The 19,763-nt window shown below is 41.5% G+C and overlaps 1 protein-coding gene and 1 long non-coding RNA gene across 13 annotated transcripts in view; one reads left to right on the top strand and one right to left on the bottom strand.

Moving 5' to 3' along the window:
* GALNTL6 (polypeptide N-acetylgalactosaminyltransferase like 6) overlaps positions 1–19,763 on the top strand; it is a 517,959-nt gene that overhangs the window by 32,491 nt on the left and 465,705 nt on the right. For 5 of the 11 annotated variants that reach the window (XR_014583969.1, XR_014583970.1, XM_083835052.1 and 2 more), the window contains exon 1: positions 5,403–5,548. The exons of 5 other annotated variants lie outside the window; for them this stretch is intronic. Coding sequence is in view for 3 of the 6 variants with exons in the window: in XM_083835052.1 (XP_083691178.1) it covers positions 5,411–5,548 (138 nt within the window). In the remaining 3 variants the exon portion in view is untranslated. Of the gene's footprint in view, positions 1–5,402; positions 5,549–19,763 lie in introns of those variants that run through there. One more of the 11 variants, XM_083835054.1, reaches the window with a different exon arrangement.
* On the bottom strand, positions 844–5,286 carry LOC310899086. Of its 2 annotated transcripts, none has more exons than XR_014583976.1 (3): positions 5,167–5,270; positions 3,575–3,783; positions 844–2,037 (listed from the first exon to the last, which is right to left on the bottom strand). It is a non-coding gene; the product is annotated as an uncharacterized lncRNA (long non-coding RNA). The 2 variants fall into 2 exon arrangements; XR_014583975.1 differs by having other exon boundaries at positions 848–2,037; positions 3,575–3,648; positions 5,167–5,286.

Genomic DNA, 19,763 nt, shown 5'->3' with positions numbered 1-19,763 from the left:
TTTAGGTCCAAATTACTGTGGATTTTTGTGAAAGGAAGAATGAGAAAATATTTTTCCTGACATCAGTGTTTTATGATTACTGAGCTATTTAGAAATATTTGACATTGTACTGATTTTCTGTCTCAAAATAAACTTTTCTGATTACCCTTACATTTCAGTGATTTCTTTTGTGAATCTGCAGCTTGTGAGGTAACTGGCAAAAAGTCTGATCTATCAGCATTTTTGTTTGCTTTCTTGAGTTTATAATGGCACAGCAACAATGAAGCAGCAATCATCCATCATCCAGCTAGTCAAACAGAATAAAGATTTGAAAGTGGAAATAATTCATGGCCTTAGCATTACTCATTTAAGTTCTATATGACTTTTACTGGAGCAATAGTTTTGCTTTGGAATTTGAAGTTTAAAAAAAGTTTGGAAGTCAAGTTTCAAACTTAATTTAAACAAATTAAAGTTTGAAAACAAACTTTAGAATTCTGGAATAGGAATGACACAATTTTCTAAATGCCAAAGATTTTTAGGTGCATTCACCCAAAAGACTTCATATCATTTAGTTCATTTCACTGCTACTAATCTTCCGATTTAAGGTGATGGAAATTTAAGTGTACTATGACTGGAAAATCTCCACCAGATTTAAGAAAAAAAAAAAGTTTTCTGATTTATAATAATTATGATTTTAACAAATGTTTGCAGTATACTTCTTAAGTAATATTTTTTCTGGCTCCATGCAATATTGCTAAACATTGTAACTTAAAAAATACAGGTCATGATCCAAAAATCTTGATAAAAGAAACTTCTCTTGTGTTTTCCTCTAGGGAGTGAATTTTTATATTTCCTCTATGAGTAGGAGGTCTCCCAGCTCTCCCTTTCAGCAGAAATTCTCAGTTAAGTTTGAGAACAAGTTTGATTCTAAGAAAAACCTAACAAAGGAGATTTAAAAAAATATTTCCACAGTTAGCAGTGGTACAAATATGTGGTGATGGTTTTGAAACTTGATGGCAAAAATGGGGAGAGGGGAGGCCTAAATAACTTAGAAACAGAAGGTCAATAAAAAACTGTTAAATGTGTTGTTATTTATAGCCAAAGTCTATATATAAATGATCGTTTCAGGTTTTGAGGAAAATACATTGATACTTTCCTCTGCAGGACACATTGAAAATACATGTTCTCTGTGGGAGCTTGGAGGATCTTGGATTTTGAACTTTTATAAAAGTTCTTCCCCTACACATTGAATTTCCATTTCTATTTCTAGTATGCTACCGATATCTTGCCTTTCCCTGGAGGATTTGGTCAAGCTTAAATGATACTTAGACAGGGTCTGATGTGCTGTGAGAGACCCTTGGAGGTCAGAGGAAGAAAAACAGCCATGATAAAAGTGTGTCAGTGCCCTAAATATCAGAATCACTGACTGCTTAAGATCTGGGTTATACTAGTAGAAGAACAGACCTCTTTGCCCCTCATCTTGCCTTTGAAAGTGTTTTGCAATACTACGATTTGTCTCTAGCTAAGCAGATTGAAATAAATATGGGAACAAACCTGTCATTTCACATCCTGAGTTACCTGGAGGTAAATACTGTAATCAAAACAAACTCCCATTCCATTACCTTTATTCACTCTTTTATATGGTGATGTTACAGACTGTTAATCATCATTTTACTGGATTCATTCTTTGTTTACAGTACATCAACCTCTGCTGTTTGTAACAGGCAACATGAAGATGGGTACTTTATCTTTCATGTGAGTGCAGAGCTTGGCTCCTGCAAGCTACTCACTGAAGAGTGGCTTTCTTGCATAGAGTATTGATTAGCTGTGAGCTGAAGTTTCTTTTGAGTAACTCTATATGTAAAGCTGTGATCTCAAAAAATTTACTTTGCATGTTGTCTGAGTTCAGCTTCTAGCTTTGAGATGCATATCCAAAAAGCTTCTCGTACTCATCTAACTTGATAGCTCTCATCCCTACTGGGGTGCGTTGCAGTCTGCTCTGATTTTTGCTCCTAGGTTGTATCAGAAGTCTAGGTGGAGGTTTTGACTGAGGAGGACCTGTAGGAATAGATAGGAAAATATGTCCCCAGAATATGTGCCAAGGTGTGCAGACTTTCATAATACACCTCTATCATTCTTTTTCATATATGGTTGGAGATTTCAAACAGCAAGTACTTCAAGTCTTGAAGGTATTCCAACTGAAGTCGCCATATATTCCACAGCTTTACTACAGATTCTTCTAGGTGAACATATATTTCCCCTTGCCTTGATGTTTGGCTGAAGCTTCTAACTCAAAAAACAATGAAGTTTGCTGTTGGTGTTTTCTTTCTTTGTTTTGTCCTTTAAACTGGCTTAGCATCTTAGCTTAGCAAAAATCAGCAATTCTTATTAGGGCTAGGTGGTTTACAAGTGTGTGAAAAAAAATATATGCTGAAAAACATGCCTTTATTCTTTACAAAGCAGACCTGAATTAGTGAGTTGTGGACTACAGCCATTACTACAAAATCATCCTCAGGGTTCAGGAAATTAAATTGAATTTCCTCTCCTGAGAGTGAACGTGAATGTTTGCATTCGTTTTTATCTCCAGAGAGGGACTTAACTAGCATGCTGTGGAATTCCAGCGTGCAATATCTCCTAAGTCTTTCCTGCCACTAGTGCTTCTTTTTCTATAAAATTATTATATGATCTTACAGCAACTATTTCTATACTTAGGGTGGTTTTAGCTATTATGCTTTTCACAAGGACTGGAAGAACATCAGTGTTGAATCCCTTCAGACAAAAAGGCAGCTGATTCAAAATCTTCTATATGTTAGGTAAGTTCTCTAGCCTTGGATGACTAGCTAAAAGTTAAGTGGAATTTCTGACCAGATCAATGCTCTTTGGGTTTGTGAATACTTCTAGTCTTTTGATGAATACAGCTTTAGAATACCAAACCAGATTTTTTAAATTTTGGTTGAACTCAATACCATGATGTCCTTCCTTATAGCCTGGCAAGAGTGAAAGGAAAATAGTGAAGTATGTACTTTATCACTAGGACAGTAGAGCAAAATTTTGCATGTGGTGCTGGTCTAAACAAGACTAGTTTATGTTGGTCTTGCAGCTCTTAAGGGTGAGTGCAAAATTGTGTGGAACCTACTGAGAGAATAAAGTATCAATGGCTCACTCTTAAATGTGGGTGGATACCTTTTGCAAAGCTCTGCAAGGCTTTGTCCTGGATATGAATCTGCTAAAGCTCATGCTAACGGTCTGGATTAAAGACTAGATATTATTTTTATTAAATTTGTATATGACAGCAGAAGATAGGTTTAAACACAAAGTGCTTTTGTCAAACTGAAGAGAGATTCTGGAAGAAAAGTGATAATATTCAATAGAGTCAGTGCAAAAGGGAGCTGTGTTTGCCCACAGGAACAATGAATGAGGAGGGAGTTAGTTCAAGGAAAACATAACCAACCAGAGCTTAAAGAGCATCACCAACTGGTCATTAGGTAACAGCATAACGCTGCTGCAAACAAATCATCCATTCCACATGTAAGCATGAAAAAAGAGCCCACATTGTGACACGCACAATTATCCTTCTTTTCTTACAAATACTTACAAGGTCTCAAGTGGTGTATTATGCCCGGCTTTGGACGTTGAACTTCAAGAGAGAGAAATCAGTTGAAGACAGTCCTGATGAAAGCAGTAAGAGACATCAGCTGTTGAGATGTCCTGGGCTGTCTATGGAACAGTGTGTTAAAAGGTGGGCTTTAGCTACGTAAAGACTGAGGGGAATACTCTTTTATCCTCAGCGGGTAATGTAGTAGCCTGAAATCACAGCACGGAAGATTCAGGTTAAACATGAGGGAAAAGTTTGTAACTGCAAGTTGGAACAGATTGCCTGAGGAGGCTGTAGTGGTGCCGTCACTGGAGGACTTCACAATGAGTTAGACCAATGCTTGTCAGCAATGACAGAGGTGCAGCTGATCGTGCCTTGGGGCAGCACCGTGGAGGAGCTGACCTCGCAAGGTCCCTTCCAGTCCTACTTTTCTGTGGAGAGCATTATGCTGCTCCCTCCCACCCCACCTTCAGCGTTCAGTCTTCTGTTCCTTCCACAAGCTTTCCTTTATCTCCAGCTCCTCTCCTAAAAATAAGCTTCAGCTGCCTCTCCTATTGTATTATGCATGTGTAGGAAAGGCTTTCTGCACGAGGCGGTTCTGTGGACGGCCCCGATCGATCTCACCCACGAGAAGGGCGGCACTACTTCCCACCCTGTGTAGGGATGCCCTTCGGATGCAGGACGAAGGTTCTCACTGTAGGATTTAGCCCTAGACATTCAGGAATGCTTTAAGCCATCAACAGAAACATGGGCCGTAGTTGGCAGTTTTTATACAGAAAAAAAAGCAGTTAGATACACCTTTATTTTACGATATGGGTTATAAGCATATTACCGCTACAACAGGGTGCATATTTTCCCACTGCGTGAGGTGATGAAGCTGAAAGGGCACTCACTAGGTCCGAGCGACCTTAACCCGAGCGTCTTCCTGTTTTGCCTAGCGGAGTTAGTTGGGGTGGAGAGGAGGCAGTGTGGCTTCAGGGCGGGCAGCCCAACTCCGACCGGCAGCCCAAACGTGCCTGACCAACACACCGGGCAGCGGCTACGCCGCTTCCACCACCTGCGGGGCTGCCCCCGGTGCGGATCCCCCGCGTTTCACGCAGCGCCGAGGCGGGCGGACCGCAACGGGAATCGCGAGCCCCGTCCCCGCTGTGCTACGCGGCGGTACCGGCACCGGGGGGGCCCCGCTGGCCCGGGATGATGGGGGAGCGGCGGGGCGGGACCGCTGCTGCCCGCCCCCGGCCCGGCCCGGCCCGGCCGGTGCACGTGGTGGGGGGGCCGGGCCGGGCCGGGCTGGGCCGAGCCGCCCCCTGGCTGCCCGCCTACCCCCGGTGGAGCGGAGCACTGTGCCGCCGCGCCGGCCTTTGCGCGCCGCTTTTTTATTTATTTTTTTCCCTTTTAACCCTTGCTTAGCAAATTACGCGTGATGAGCTCATGATGCCGCGCCCCCCCCCCCCGCACCCCCCCGCCCCGTGTGCCCGGGCGGCAGGAGGGGGACGTGAGGCGGGCGGCTCCGCGCCTCCTTAGCGCCCCCGCGGTACCCGGGAGCTAGGCGGGCCGGCCGGCCGGTCCGCGTATCACCATCAGCGTTTTACCTCTTTTATCGTTTTATCGCTCGGTGTCGGGCCGCCTGCCGCTCCATGAGCTCCCGGGGGAGCGGCGGGGCGGGGGGAGCAGCGACCGCCAGCCCCGACCCCAGCTCCACCCGGGCAGGGGGCGGGCGGGCGTGAGGCGGGCGAAGTTTCTCCGCCACACCGGGCCCCTGCGAGGGGCGGCGGGGAGGGAAGGACGTGGCGCTGGGGAAGCTGCCGCCGCCGCCAGGGCAGCCCAGCTTTGGCCATGAAGAGGAAACAGAAGCGGTTTCTGCAAATGACGCTGCTCTTCAGCGCGGCTCTCATTTTCCTGCCCGACATCGGCCTCTGGGCTCTCTACAAGGAGAAGCACCTGGTGAAGCCCGCCGAGCCCGCCGAGCCGCAGGTAGGAGCAGCCCCTCGCCCCCCGCTGCGGGGTTTTGGGGGGGGTCCGGGAGCGGCGGGTGGCTCCGCACGGGCTGCTGGTGGCACGGACGGAGCGAAGGGAGAAAGTTGTGGGCGAGGGAATTCGCCCGCCGGCTGGCCCCAGGTGGCCCCGGTGTCCAGGCACGGCAGCCGGCTGTGAAATTGGGAAGATGCGGGATTTCGGGAGCCTCGGGGGTCAGCCCGGGGGGTTACTGGCCTCTGGGGTCTCGCGGGTTTCCCGACGAAGTGGAGTTCCTGCCGCAACTTTCAGGGGTCTGCTCGGCTGTGCCGCTCCGTGAGCTGCTCTGTGCCGCTAACACTGCTCGTAATCCTCCCAGTTCACCGACCACCTCCAGCCTCTCTTTCCTACCCTTCTTATTGAAAACTCTAGAGAAGTGGTTGTCGGTCTTTTTTTCTTTTGAACGTTACTAAAGTGACCTAAAGTGTGCCTGTCAGATTGATGGCACAACCAACTTTTATTTCCAGCTTACAGTCTCCTCGATCACCATTATTAATGTCAACTTATGTCAATTCACAGTTGGCATAAGCAAGGTGTGTTTTTTTATTTTTTCCTTCTTTTTTTTTTTTTTCCCCTGAAGTTATTCTTCGACTCACTGGGCTTATGCGTGGCTCATAAATCTCAGTAAGAGCTGCATTAAGTGAAGTTTAGTTTTGGGGAGATATAATGAAGCACTTTAAAACCCCGCCTGCAATTTACCATTTATACATTTACATTTAGCACTGCTGAGCAGAACACAGATATGCTCCTACACAGTAATTGTCGGTGTAATTTAAATATAATATAAATATTTTATAGGTCATTAGTAAGAAATTATGGGATTGTTTGATCTTTTTGTTTGTTTACCACTTGCGTAGCCTCGATGTTGGAGTGTGCGAGACAGCATAATGTATCATTTTAGTGTATTAGTAGTCTTAATTTCAAGGGTCATCACCCACGTATATAATGCACTTGCTACATACTAACTGTATTTAAGTCAGTTCCTTCAACTGAACAGTAACATATTTGACTCTTTTTTAATATAGCTATCCATTATGGAAGTTATTCCTCCAAAGTGTCATCAGTTTAGTTAATGAAATATGCTGAATGGAAGATACCCTAATTACCACAGGAGGAATTTGAAGCTTACTCTATCTAAGGGTTTTGAAATGCAGTAGATGTCAGGTGCTAGACTGTAGTTGGAAATAATTTCTGCTGAAATAAAATTACACCTGATCATAAGTGTCTGTCATTAGTTTACAAGGTGCATACTGTAGTCTTTGCAGTTTCTGATTTACTTTATGATTTAGGAAAGCTGAAGTGTTCAGTGCAAATGATGATTTCCATGTTTGTTGCATGGCTTTTAAAAAGACATATGCCTTGAGATAAGATGAAACTTCATATGTTCAGGACTGAACCCTAAGCAGAGCATGACTGGATAACATTCATGGTGAAATAATGTTTAAAAAAAAAAAAAAGTAGTTCTGGATGCAGTAGTTGAAGAAGACCTTGGCAATTAGCAAGCAGCTGAACATATGTGAAGGGCTAGTGAGACTTGCTAATGAGCAAATTTTAAATCCTAAGTTTTCTTAAAGTTTTTTTTTTTTCCTAGTTCACCCCCCCCCCCCCCCCACCTGAATGCTAATGGAGCAGTAATGGGTTTGTTTTAATGAGAAAACAATAAAATTGGCAATGAAACTTTGAACCTTGCAGCGGACTCTAATGTAATTCCACTGTCACTGTCAGAACTGAAGTCACGTTGGAAATGTCATACCGTGTGAGGATAGCAGGTTGAAGTAGGGGGGCGTGATGTAATTATGGTACTTGTACCTTTTGATGTAGGGGGGCATGATGTAATTATGGTACTTGTACCTTTTGATGTGTGCATCATAACCCAAAGTGCATTTGAGGAATGAGGTTTGCAGTACAAGTTTTGAGATCAACTGTTTTATGTAAAAATAGATTGTAAGAAGATGGTCAATGTACTTCTTTAAGACTATGCTAGAAAAAAAGGTAATACTAGAAGAGGTTATGTTAGGTAACTACTATGATAATCTTTCTAACTTTTTGTTGTTGTTGTTGTTCCCCTCTAGAGTTAGCAGGAGATGAATGACTGTGGTTAGTGCTGAAATTCTGGCTTTGCCCTTGAGGTATTCAATTACTCGATATTTAGTGTGACTTAACACATGTTTAAAGGTCAGTCCTGTTGAAACTGCAACAGACCTTCGTTATATATACTAGAACTGTGTTAGGTTTCACAGGTATGTAGGTGGAGGCAGAACATGAGATGGTGATGTATAGTGAGGTTGTTCTGGTATGTCATGAGGATGGCAGAGGGTCAGAGCTGCTTTCACCCTCATGAGTAAATGCGTGCCTAGTAGTATTCTGGTGTTGGCAGTAATGCTTACAAACATGCCATCTCATTTTAATAACAGCTAAACCAATGTAACTGATCATCAGGTGTTTCTGAGGAGGTGGCAGGGTGAAATTCTGATACTCCGATGAGTTGAAAATGGAACTTCCCAATGCGTTGCTAAAGCAGACATTTCCAAACTTGCCTGGGAACAAGGGCTCTGTCAGCTTTTCCGACCACCTAGGCTGCTAGCTGCAGCTCCGGAGCGGAGGAGGGATGACAGCAAGCTGATTGAGGCAGGGTATCCTGACAGCCATAAGCAGAGAAGCTGCTCAGAAGCAGTCCACGTGGCAAAAACAGTCTGCTTGTATCAGTGTGCAGAGCAGTGTCCCCTGGGCACGGTGTCACTCCCCATGCTGAGAAGAGGGCAGTTGTGCTCTATAGCATTATCTGGAAATTCTAATATAACAACATAAGTTGACATTTTTCTTCTTTAAAGTATTGCTCCAAGAAGTTACATAAGATTTTTTTTTTTTTTTTTGTCGTCATGCAAATCCTGTCTGTTTCTGAGCAGAGCAGCTCTTTCTTCCTTAGGAGAGATTATAAGATGAGAAAATGGTGTTGACAACGCTGATTTCAGACAGCATTAATGATTTTGATCGCTGTACGTTAATTCTATATGCATTATTAACCTCTGAGTGTTTCATACAAACTTATTTTTCACTTACCGTGTTTTCCTAAGGCTTTCACTTGTGATATTGATAGGCCTGGTCTTTATAGGTTGAGTACTGTTACTTACTTTTGTTTTTTTTTCACGCTATTTAAGGTGAGGTTTCAAAGGGAAAGGTACAGAGACTAAGGTATGATTTGCACAGAGCAACTGTCAAATACTGTTCGACAAGTAAACAGCATATGCAAAATACTGCATGTGAAATGCAAAAAAAAAAAGCAATTTCTTTTTTAATTCTTCGTAAGTCAGTCTTTCTACCTATACTATAGGAATAAGAGAAATTGAAGAGGGTACTTTATGGCCTTTTTAAAAAAGCCTCGTAAATTCCTTAATGGCTCTTGATATCCTTGAGTTTCGATGATAGTTTCTACAGTTAGCTTAACTTCTTTTTTTTTTTTTTTGTGTCACTGAAATATTACTTATGTGATGTAAGTATCCTGTCTGATCTGATCTTTTCTTGTGACGCATTCCCAAGGCAGGGTGTTGGGGTGTTAAGTTATGCTGGCCAAGCTTTTAAGTTCATTTTAGTTTGCAGTTGGAACCAGCAACGACGCAGTACGCCTTGTGGGATGTAATTCTAGTGTAAACCTGGCTACCCTGATGCTGCCTAAAGTTAGTGCTACTTTGTCTGGCTGAAGTAAGGCTGTAACCTTGTCTGTGTATACAGTTGCAGTAGATGAAAAATAACTTCATGTAATAGAACCAAATTTCCTGCAGCAGCTTTCCAGTGTCCATAATACAGATATTTGGTGAAAAGTACTGCAAGATGCCTTTCTTCCTGTTTTCATGGGATGCCAGTGTAGTTGGCTGGAAGAGAAGGGCAATCTAGTGAAGTATCTGCTGATACATTTATAAGAAGGTGGATTTGCTTCGTTTTACTTAGGTTTGGCATAGCACTGGGTGCAACTTTACCCCCCTGATTCAGCCACTTCTATGGGAGGGGCTGTGGTTGGTGTTCGCACTTTGAATGCGTGGAACAGAATAGCTCGGTCAGAAGGGACCTTCAAAGATCATCTAGTCCAATTGCCTGACCACTGCAGGGCTAAAGTGCCTCAGGGATAATGCTGTTTGCACATTTTATTCTAGTGTTTGTACCTTTTTTTTCCAGTGCGTGCATGGTGCCTGGAGCAGAGAGCAAAACACAGGCATCTTGCCAGGGGAAAGCATTGCTCAGTGGGATGGAGGCACTCTCTCTTCCCCTTGTCCTGTGAATCCTGTATTTCTTTCTGGTTAGCCTGATGCTTAGGTGTTTCTTGTGGGACGTGTGAGGTAGGGATTTAAATGAACTCCTCAGGATAAGGAGAATGTAGTTCTTACAACTCCCGAGCACGTGATGTAGCTGGCAAACGTGCGCAAAAAGCAAAGGTGCCAGCTTTGCCTTCTGAATCCAGGAAGCGCTTTTGGACTGAAATCTGTCTTGCAAAGGGTCATTAGTTTCTGAAGTCCATGAAAGAGGTGAAATTTCCAACTTACCCTGAGGTTAAATGTTTCCTGCTGCTGAGTACAGGGGTTCGGATAGGCACAGTTGTTGCGGGACGGCTAGCTCCATTTGCTCACTACTGGTGCACGCCAAGTACTGGCTTGGCTTGGCCAGTTCTGCGTCTGAAGCTGCATGAAAGCTGTACCTTAAAGTGAAAATTCATTTTTCTTCCATTAGCTCTATTTCCCATGCTGTTCCAGTTAATTTCCACATCTCTAAACTATTGTACTAAATACGGTTTGGTTAGGACACAAGTAGGTGCCTCTTTCCTATAATTGCACCACCAGAAGAGGGTCAGTCATGCTGGTATCTATTATACTGTCAGTTTCTGGTGGCTGCTTTCACTGCAAACTTGTGAAGCAGAAGAGTTGTCTTTCTCTTTGTTAACAGAGTGTAAATATAGGGACAAATAGGCCCAAGTCTACAGAAGTAGCTACTTGACTATTGTTGACGTCAATTTTTACTATTTTGGGAGTGCACATGGCTGACAGTTTTTAAAAAAAAAACCCACACAAACAAAACAAAACTGATAAGATGAAGCCTCAGTTTCTGTGCTGTTTCTCAGTTTCTGTACATGTGCTCTTTTGGGCAAGTCCTTGTTTCTCTCCCCAGAGCAGCACCCAGTGTATTCAGTCCTCTTTTACTCTCCAGCTCCTTCCATTGCTGTGCCACTATGTCAGCTCCCAGGCCCCTATGGATGGTATTGCAAAACAGACCTCAGTGTCTTAAAATGCAGCGCTCTGGCAATCTGTGTTTGCCACTTAAACACTTAACAGTCAGACAGTTAACACTTTAGTAATTCACTTCTTTGTCTGAATTGCTCATGTATAATTTTATTCCCCTGTATATATTGGAGCCTACTGAGGAAAATATCATTTGAGTTCTAAAACCTTTGTTACTTTTAAGATACGATATTATTTTTGGCAATTAGCAATATGTTTCTGTTGTATTCAGTGTACCAGAGGGAGCCCTCCTGTGGTTAATTTAATACCTATCAATTTTCAGGAATGTTTCTAAACAGTGTATCTTGCAGGATAAAATGGGCTGTTTTCTATACTTAGTTTTATTTCCATTTAACTCTGTGTTTGTAATGCTTTTTTGCTAATATTATTGTGTGCAGTTACCGTATTTTTTTAAAGTACCGTCATTTCAGATCGATACAAATGAAAATGCAAGGCGCAGACCAATATTTGGACTTGTCGGGATGAGTGGCACTCCAAAGCAGTGGGACACGGGGACCCCCACTGATTAGGGATGCCTGCCCAAGCTGTGTTTCATTCCCCCTGCCAGACATGATGCTGCTTGCTTCTTTCCTAAACTTCCTCACCTGCCTCTGTGGGGAGTGAAGCCCTTGGGTTTGGGTCCAGGGAACCACAGCGCCCTGTAGGTACATCTTGGTTGAGAGCCAGACTGCATGGGTAGTTTAATGGAGATATAACCTGTGTGTGTAGGTAGGTAGATGGAGAGAAGAAAGAACAATTCAGCTTTTTTTTTTTTTTGCTTTTTTAGTGCTCAGACAGGTAACTTATGGACTTCATCTAGCAGTATGCTGATGCGTGCATTTATAGCAATTGAGTTCAGCAAAACTGAGTGTATGCTAACTATTTTGATGGACCTGGGCCAGGAGCAGACATGTTTGGTTACTTTAAATAAGGCTGAAAAAATTAATTCTGAGGTTGACAAGTTAAATACGGTGCAGCTCAGGAATCTCCAGCTAAAATTCCTACATCTATCAGAAATGTGCATCGCAGTCAAGGGACCAAATTACCCTGACCGAACAAAATAGCAGTCCCAGTTTATTAATGTTTCTTTAAAATGTGAAAAGGCCTTGTTAGGAGATGTCAACCTGCTGTACCAACTCCTCTCTGAGAATGTCAGTGTAAACTGGTTTTTAAGGTCAAACTCTGTTGTGATTCATTGCTTTCACACTGGTTTTAATATTTGCCACATTTGGTGGAACATCACAGGGTGATGGGCTAGACTGTGTAATTTTCCTCAAAATATGTCTTTGACAGAGAAATCCTATTCCTCTTTATGAAAAAAACTTTTGGAAGAGACCTGTGTGAGGAGGTCTGCTTGAGAGGTAAAGCTTGTGTCATGGGAGAAGGAAAGGAAGAAACTGTATTGAAGTAACTTAACAGGATATCATGCTTCTCTTTCAACTTCTTTACGTTCATTTCCATAATTTCATGTCTTCATATAGGAGAAGACATGCCTCTAAATCAATGCAAACACCTGGTAATTCCAGCCAGCTATTTAATCACCAAACTAATAGCGATATATTAACAGCACCGTAGGAATTTTAATGGTGAGGTGTATGTAAAACTGATGTAGGAAATGCACAGGATATAGCTGCCACTCTTCTGGATGTTTGTCCCTTACTGGGTCAGAGCTGCCACGTCCCTGTTCCAGGCAGTGTTTCACAGAGACGATGCTGTCTTATGCTGCCGCTGTAAGATCTCTTGCCAGATCTTATTGAAGGAGTTTCCTGTCCCCTCTTTCTTCTGGTCAGACCCTACTTAGTGAAGATCTCTGCCCTCGCTTTAGGAAGCAGTCACTGGCAGAAATACGAGTTTAACAGGTATATGGGTTTAACAGACAACTACAGCATCCTGTTCCCCCCTCACCTCCAGCTGTTGGTTACCATCCAGCACCTGAAACTTTCAGCCAAGTCCCTGGTGATAGGACATAGCAGCATTTGACAGATGCTTCATCGGATCATCTGAAACCACCTCCACAACAGCTTAAGTTTATCTGCCAGACTCTTCCCTGATGCAGCTGAAGAATATTTGCACGTTGTCTTCAGAGCCGTGTGAGAAGCAAAGCATGTGGAGAGTGGCAATGTCTGGAGCTGCAGTGAGTGCGCGATACCCTACAACTTTGGTCAGGTCTGTGCCAGCTCAGAGAGACCATATCCAGGGCAGTTTCCTACGCTTAACCAGCTGAATTTGTGGTGCACATTGGACATAGTAGGCCAGAAAATCTGTCCCATACAATGTAAATGATTCATCAATCACTGATAAACCATTGCTTCTTAGCTTAAAATGCAGTGGGGATTTAGCAGTTTGCTTGTGTGCTATACAGCAGTTTATGACAGGATGCGATGCTGCTAAGAGATTTAGCTAGGCAGAGTAATTATCTGAACTAGGATTTGGTCAGGACACCCATGTTAATACAGGGTGCTTTGGAAATTGAATTGCTCACTGAAGTGTGTAAGTGTAGATTTATCAGACTAACTTAAGGTGCTCATTTGCTTAAAGAAGCATAATTGTTCATACTTGTACTTAAAATAGAAGTGGAGTAACAGATGGGTTTGTTTAGAAAATTTTAACCTGTTTATTTATTATTCCTCTCTGACAATAGTGTTCTATAAATTAAGTGCTAGCAGCATGTAAAGAAACATTTAGGACAAGAAAGAACAGAATCACAGGAAGGCCGAGGTTGGAAGGGACCTCTGAAGATCGTCTAGTCCAAAAACTTCGGATTCTGAAGATCACCCAGTCCAACACTTTATAGCCAGACTGTACAAGTTCTGTTTATAGATGAAGATGGGGAAATGCAAGGGCTCCCTGTCTGTCTGTTCAGAGCCAGTGCCTGGGATATATAGGTCCTGCACATGCATCCATGTAATGCTAGCAGCTTCTGCAGTGTGAGAGAAGTGTTTTGTCCCCTATGTTTTTGCCTCACTGTGATTAAAATCTCCCAGTTTTGCATTAGGTAACATAATTCTATTACAGGCAGTTTGTCATTCTGTTCTGCCATCCAGTCCCTGGGCAGAAAGTTGTTCGTGTAACGTCATGTTGGGCTAATGCCGCTGTAGGTTTATGGGTTTATATCAGAGAAGGCAAGGCTGGGTAAGTACACGTGCTTGGGAGGTCTGAGGTATTCCCTCCTAAAAGAGCTAGCTCCGGTAGGCACTGGCAACAGAAATCTCTCTTCTGCACAGATTAACCCTTGGCAAAATTTTGCCAATCTGTAGCAAAGCTCTCCGAGATGCAGTGGTAGTTAGTGAGAGCTAGGTTACTTTAGAAGAGACTGCTACTTGTGCCTAAGTTTGTGCTGAAATAATATCCTTCGGTGGTTCACCAACTCTGTCCTGCACTGAATATAATCCATGGCTTAATGGAGTTGTTCACTTATTTAATATTTCTGTATTGTGGTTTAACCCAGCAGGCAGCTAAGCACCACACAGCCATTTGTTCCCCTCCCCTTCTCCTCCCCCAGTGAAATGGGGGAAAAGAGTCAGAAAAGAAAGGGAAAAGCTCGTGGGCTGAGATAAAGATGGTTTTTGTCCTTTTTGTCCTTGTTTGTTTGGTTGGTTTTTGGCAGGGGAGGAGAGGGGTCGTGGAGGATGGCAGAGAACACAGTAGAACACGTTTCAGTTTCTTTAATGTTTTTGGTATCTCATTTGATTGCTGGGTAAATTATTTTATTGGATTGCCTGAATCTTGGAAATTTTTAGATTGTTTTTTCTACAGAATGGTAGTTTCACATTAGCATGGGAAATGCATGAAAAAGACACATTAATGCCATCTTACAAGAAAAATATTGCTGTGTTTCAGGCTCTGATAAATGACTACATTTTAAGTTGCCATTGATATGGATACAAAATGAATGACAGGCCTGAACGGATGTTGTTTTTCCAGAATGGCTCAATATAAACTGAAGTGACAGTCAAATCGCTGATCAAATTTTGCAATTATAACACCGGTGTAAAAATGTAAATCTAGAACTTTTATGACATTAAGTAATGAATTTTCCACTAAAATTACAAAATGATTAGACTCACAGCATAAATGGACATTGAAAGTACTTTAGATAGCTCTAAAAATTACTAGAGAACTCAGATGAAATGCAAAAGCTTCACAGCAAAATATTCCTGCAGCATTTTTAACCCACGTTTTACATCAGATTAAATCTTTTTCAGCATAAGGGCATCCTTGACATGATCACCAATGATAGTGAAGTGGTGGGAATTTCTCTAAGTACATAGATACTCCTCCTAACAATGGTCAAATTTATTTTGATTGATATTACTTCTTGATCAATGGCAAGTTAGGTAGCAGTCTGAGAGAAAGGTGGTTTTACCATATTTTCCTAAAGTAATGCATGTAAGAGATACAAGCCCAATCACAGCCAGAGCATATGTATTAGTTTATGCTTAGCTAACGTGGACATTAAACTGTATTCACCTCTACCAACTAACTGCCTGTACTAAATGAATTTAGAAACACAATTGAAAGCTGGAGTCTTGAGTACTACAAACAGCTATGCCATGCATGGAGGAAGGGCTGCAGAGGAGGGCATGGAACTGCTCCTGGAGGGAAAGCAGAGAAGCTGCAGAAGGTTGGGAAACAAATGTGACTGGAAATATGGTCTACGACCATATATGATCTTTCCCAATCTTCCCCATCTCCTCTCTTCATGAGGAGAGGAGACACCAAGAGCTGCAAAAGATGCCAAGGCATTGTTTAAACCATTCATATATAAAGGGTACAGAGGAAGTGCTTTACAAAGAGCTGCTATTAACATGAAACTTGCTCTTTATAAAATTGAGGTGGTATCTCAGCAAATTATTGCTCAGGAATACCAGGTGCTGCAGTGCATATTCTGACCCCACACAGAGCAAAAGTGCTGTCAGAAAAGACAAAGGTGTATTTATTGGAACAACTGCAGTATGAACAAGTGAGACAGAAGTTTTTCTTCAAGTGCTCAAGACGCACAACAGATGTCTTCTTCAGAAACAACAAAGAAAAATTGTATTTTATAATGGGTGAGGGGAAATGAAGATGGCATCATGCTAAGCGGAAACCTGCTACTGCATCTGGGATAGATGCACATGACAAATGAACACAGGAGATCAAGCCCAGGACACGTGTACTTGCTGCCTGTGCACCTTGTAACCCCTTCAGGCTGCGGAGGTCTTGAAAGACTAAACCAAATGGCTTTAGTAACGTTTGTTCTGTGATTTATGAGAGTAAAATACTACTGAATCAAGTAGGTTGAGATTCTTCTGAGTGCATTTTAAAGGAATTGTAAGTAGAATAGATTCCTCAGAAATACTTTTCATGTGTGGAATCTGAGTGGTGTTTTTTTTTTTCTTTTATGTATGTGTATATTTGTAAATACATGCCTCTGTTTACAGGCAAGAGGATGTGAGACCATCTTTGCTCCCTACAAGGGGAGGGAGTTGATTTTTCTTAGCGTAGCATGCCCTAACAATCTTAGAGGTGTGCAAATATGTGTGAAAGTATAAGTTTAGGATATAAATTCTGTACAGCCTAAAGTGTATTTGGCATTTTCCTTTTTTTTTTTTTTCCCCTAAATAAATGTGAATGTTTGGCTTGTTTTTGTCTCCTGTCCCTCTTTATGCACAGATTGTATGTGGGCTGGCTTTATGTACAGTTTTTGCACAGTGACTACTTTTGATGATCTACTGAACTTTTTTTTCCCCTCCCTACTTTCAAGTCTTGTAATACATAGGCAATAGATATGTTGGCTCATATCATTTATGCTTTTGATTATTTCCAATCTGCCTTTTAGTCCTTTCTGCTCTATAAATGCTGGGTTCTCCTATACATTTGTGTAGGAGACTGTAATGAGTTTGTTCAAAAAATACTTGCCCAAAGCTGCTGTCTTTGTAACACTGCTAACTTGCCTTTCTCCGGATGTGATCTTAAAAAATAAAAAATAAAAAAAATTAAATGACTGACGTATTCCATTCAGTAACCTTCTTCATATTACAGATTAACCTCCAATTTACTGATCTGGTTGTTAGAGAGACCAGCTTTTAATGATAATGGAGAATGAAAAGCTGCCAGAGTGTTAGGATGGAAGTGACAGGGAGGAAACTTGAAAGGAAAATGTACAACCAGAAGAAGAATAAGGGAACTATATTCCATCAAATGTATTTCTGGTTATTGCAAGTCACACTGCTAGTGTGTTTCCTATGCCTTTTATTTCATGTTTCTCTAACCTGCATCTCTGGCATATATTGTTATTATGATTTTTTAAAATGCTAACTGCAACCTTATTTCTCTATTTTAATTTATTATAGTGTATTAGTAAAGCTGCTTTGGAATACCCTGGATTAATGATGCATTTAAACTGTTTTAAAATGACCCCAGGCTAGGTCAATTATGGAAGTAGTGCCAGTGAGGAATATTTTATTTTGATTGCAGTAAGCTCTTAGTTTTATGTTAACTGCATCGTACAAACATGACCTGTGGGCTTTTAATGTTTTAGTGAATTGAAACTGTGCGTGAATAAAGCAGGCTTCATAATTTTATACAGCAAACTGAAGCTCCTTCTAAAGACGAGACTCTATAATCTTATTTTCTTCTGTTGTACATGTAGTCACCTTTTTGTACTAGTGCTCTGAGAAAGCAGACTTGCCTTTTTGATATAAAGGGAAGACATAGTGAGGTGCAGGTGCTTCTTGTGGTGTGTTAGGAATCAATGCATCCTCCCCTTCTGTATCCCCTCAGCTCAACAAACTTGTGCTGCTATAGCTGGGTTCAGAGCAAACAGCCTCTCTTATCCTTTGCGTCCTGAAGGTTGGGAAGACTAAGTAGCTCAGGATGTTTTGGTGTGGAAATTGTAATTTGGTGATGCTCTTTGAGCATCCAAAACCAAGCGGAGAGTCTTAGTTGGGCTGCCTGACTTGGCTTCTCGACACTTTGTGGTGTTTTTAGCATCAATGGCTGGAGATAGGCTTTGGATGTCAGAGAAATAGCAGTGCATGCAGGGAGGAGGGAGGATGTGTCTTTTCTCCCAGTGACACAAACAGCACTGATGCTGGGTTACCTGCTTATACAGGGCTTGGGGCAACCTCCCTTGAACGTGTTTGCTGTGGCCAGGCAGAGAATGTGGTCTCAAGCAGTGTTTAAATGCCAAGTGACGTAGTCATTGAGGTGTTCTGTTAGGTATAGTGGACTGAAAAGTGTACGAAGGAAGTGTGATTCACTCCAAGTTTTGGTATGTTTGTGGGAAATTACTGCTATTTGTGTTGCAGTGTAGGAGAATTTTTTAAAGCAGATTATTTTCCAAAACTTTGTTTGAAAAAGCATTGCTTTATTTTTTTTTTTCTTTTAAAGGTCACATCTTTTAGTTATTGCACAGGTGACTTTGTATTTCTTTCACTTTTTGGAATGGAAAGTGTTACTTGCTGTGTTCTGCCTTAGAATTGAGCTAGAATGAGGGTTTACTGCATTTTTTTTTTTGAGAAACACGGATGCTTTTTTTTTTTTCTTTTCCTCTTCACATCCCAAATATGTATCAGTATTTCAATTTAGCAGGCTTTTCTGTGCAAGGCAGTGCTGGAGTTTCTCCACCAAATCTAACATTATGGGCAGTTTATGTAAAAAACAACAACAATAAAAATAAAAAAACACCCTTACGGTAACAAAAGAAAAGCCAACAGCAACAATAAAACCCCAACCTAAATTTAGTAATGCAGTCTCATCTCAGCAAAATTGACATTGCTCACTCTTCAGAGACATTGGACTTTACATATTGGACAGTGGTTTAGATGCCTGAATAACTCAATAGGTTTCACTTGTAACTTTAGGCTGCAGTTGTAGGTTTTTGTTAAATTTGTCTTTCACAGGAGCAGTTGAAAATTTACTCCAGTCATAGACTACTACTTGAAAGTAGACCTGTAATGAAGTTGTGGAAATTTCCTTAGTATAAAGAGGACATGCACCCCCCTAGAACAATCTTTTCTACTGATTTAGAGGTCTCTTGACTGTGAAAGAGGAATAAAAACAGTGTTTGAAATTAAGAATTCTACCTTGCGTAGGGGAACAGTAACTTGGCAGTGGCTGAGATGTTCAAGAGATCAGCAGACATCTTGAACATCAAGCCACTTAAGAGGAGAGAATATGTAAAACTAAGCCTGAAAGATTTATTCGAGATGCTTTAGAAGAATCATTGGGAAGGTAAATAACTATTTTATGTTTTGGGGTTGCTATTAGCCTGAGGAAATTTCAAAGTACTTGGAAACAGAGGTGATCTATGCCTAGGAAACAGGTGCATAAAAAATAAGATGATTCATTGTAATGGACAGATCTTATATATGGAAGAGAGAAAATGAAAAACAAAAGGTATGTGTGTGTGGAGGAATATGGGGTAGGATGCAAACAGAACATTACTGCTGTAACTACAGATCTCTCTGCATAATGCTGTCTTTCTTCATCTAGCCCTCTGAAATAAGATGTGGATAAACATGAAATAAGGTGTATGGGGAACTAAATAATCCTAGTTCTACATACACAGCAATAACTTTTGAGATAGTAATTGCTACTCAGGAAGGAGCTCTTGATGCTTGTATTCGTTTTATGAAAATGTTAGCTTTCTTTTCGAGGAGGATAACATTGTTATTACTACTGTGTAAATTCATTTTGCACTCTGAAATACTGTATGCAATTCTGGTGCAATTGTAATCATCACAGATGGAGTGGAAAAGATGCCTATCAAGGGTGACTAAATTATGTAAAGACTTCATTGTTGAGTGACTGATAAGAAGAGAGGACAAAAGAAATATGGTAGAGGTATTTTAGAAGAGAGTAACATGGAGAAGATATGCAGGGAACACTTAATTCGTTCTCTTCAATAGAAATAATAACATCAAATT

The sequence above is a fragment of the Anser anser genome (assembly GCF_964211835.1).
Source record: "Anser anser genome assembly, chromosome: 4".
Taxonomy (NCBI): Eukaryota; Metazoa; Chordata; class Aves; order Anseriformes; family Anatidae; genus Anser; species Anser anser.
Note: the sequence above shows the minus strand (reverse complement) of the source record. Positions and strands in the feature narration are given on the sequence as shown.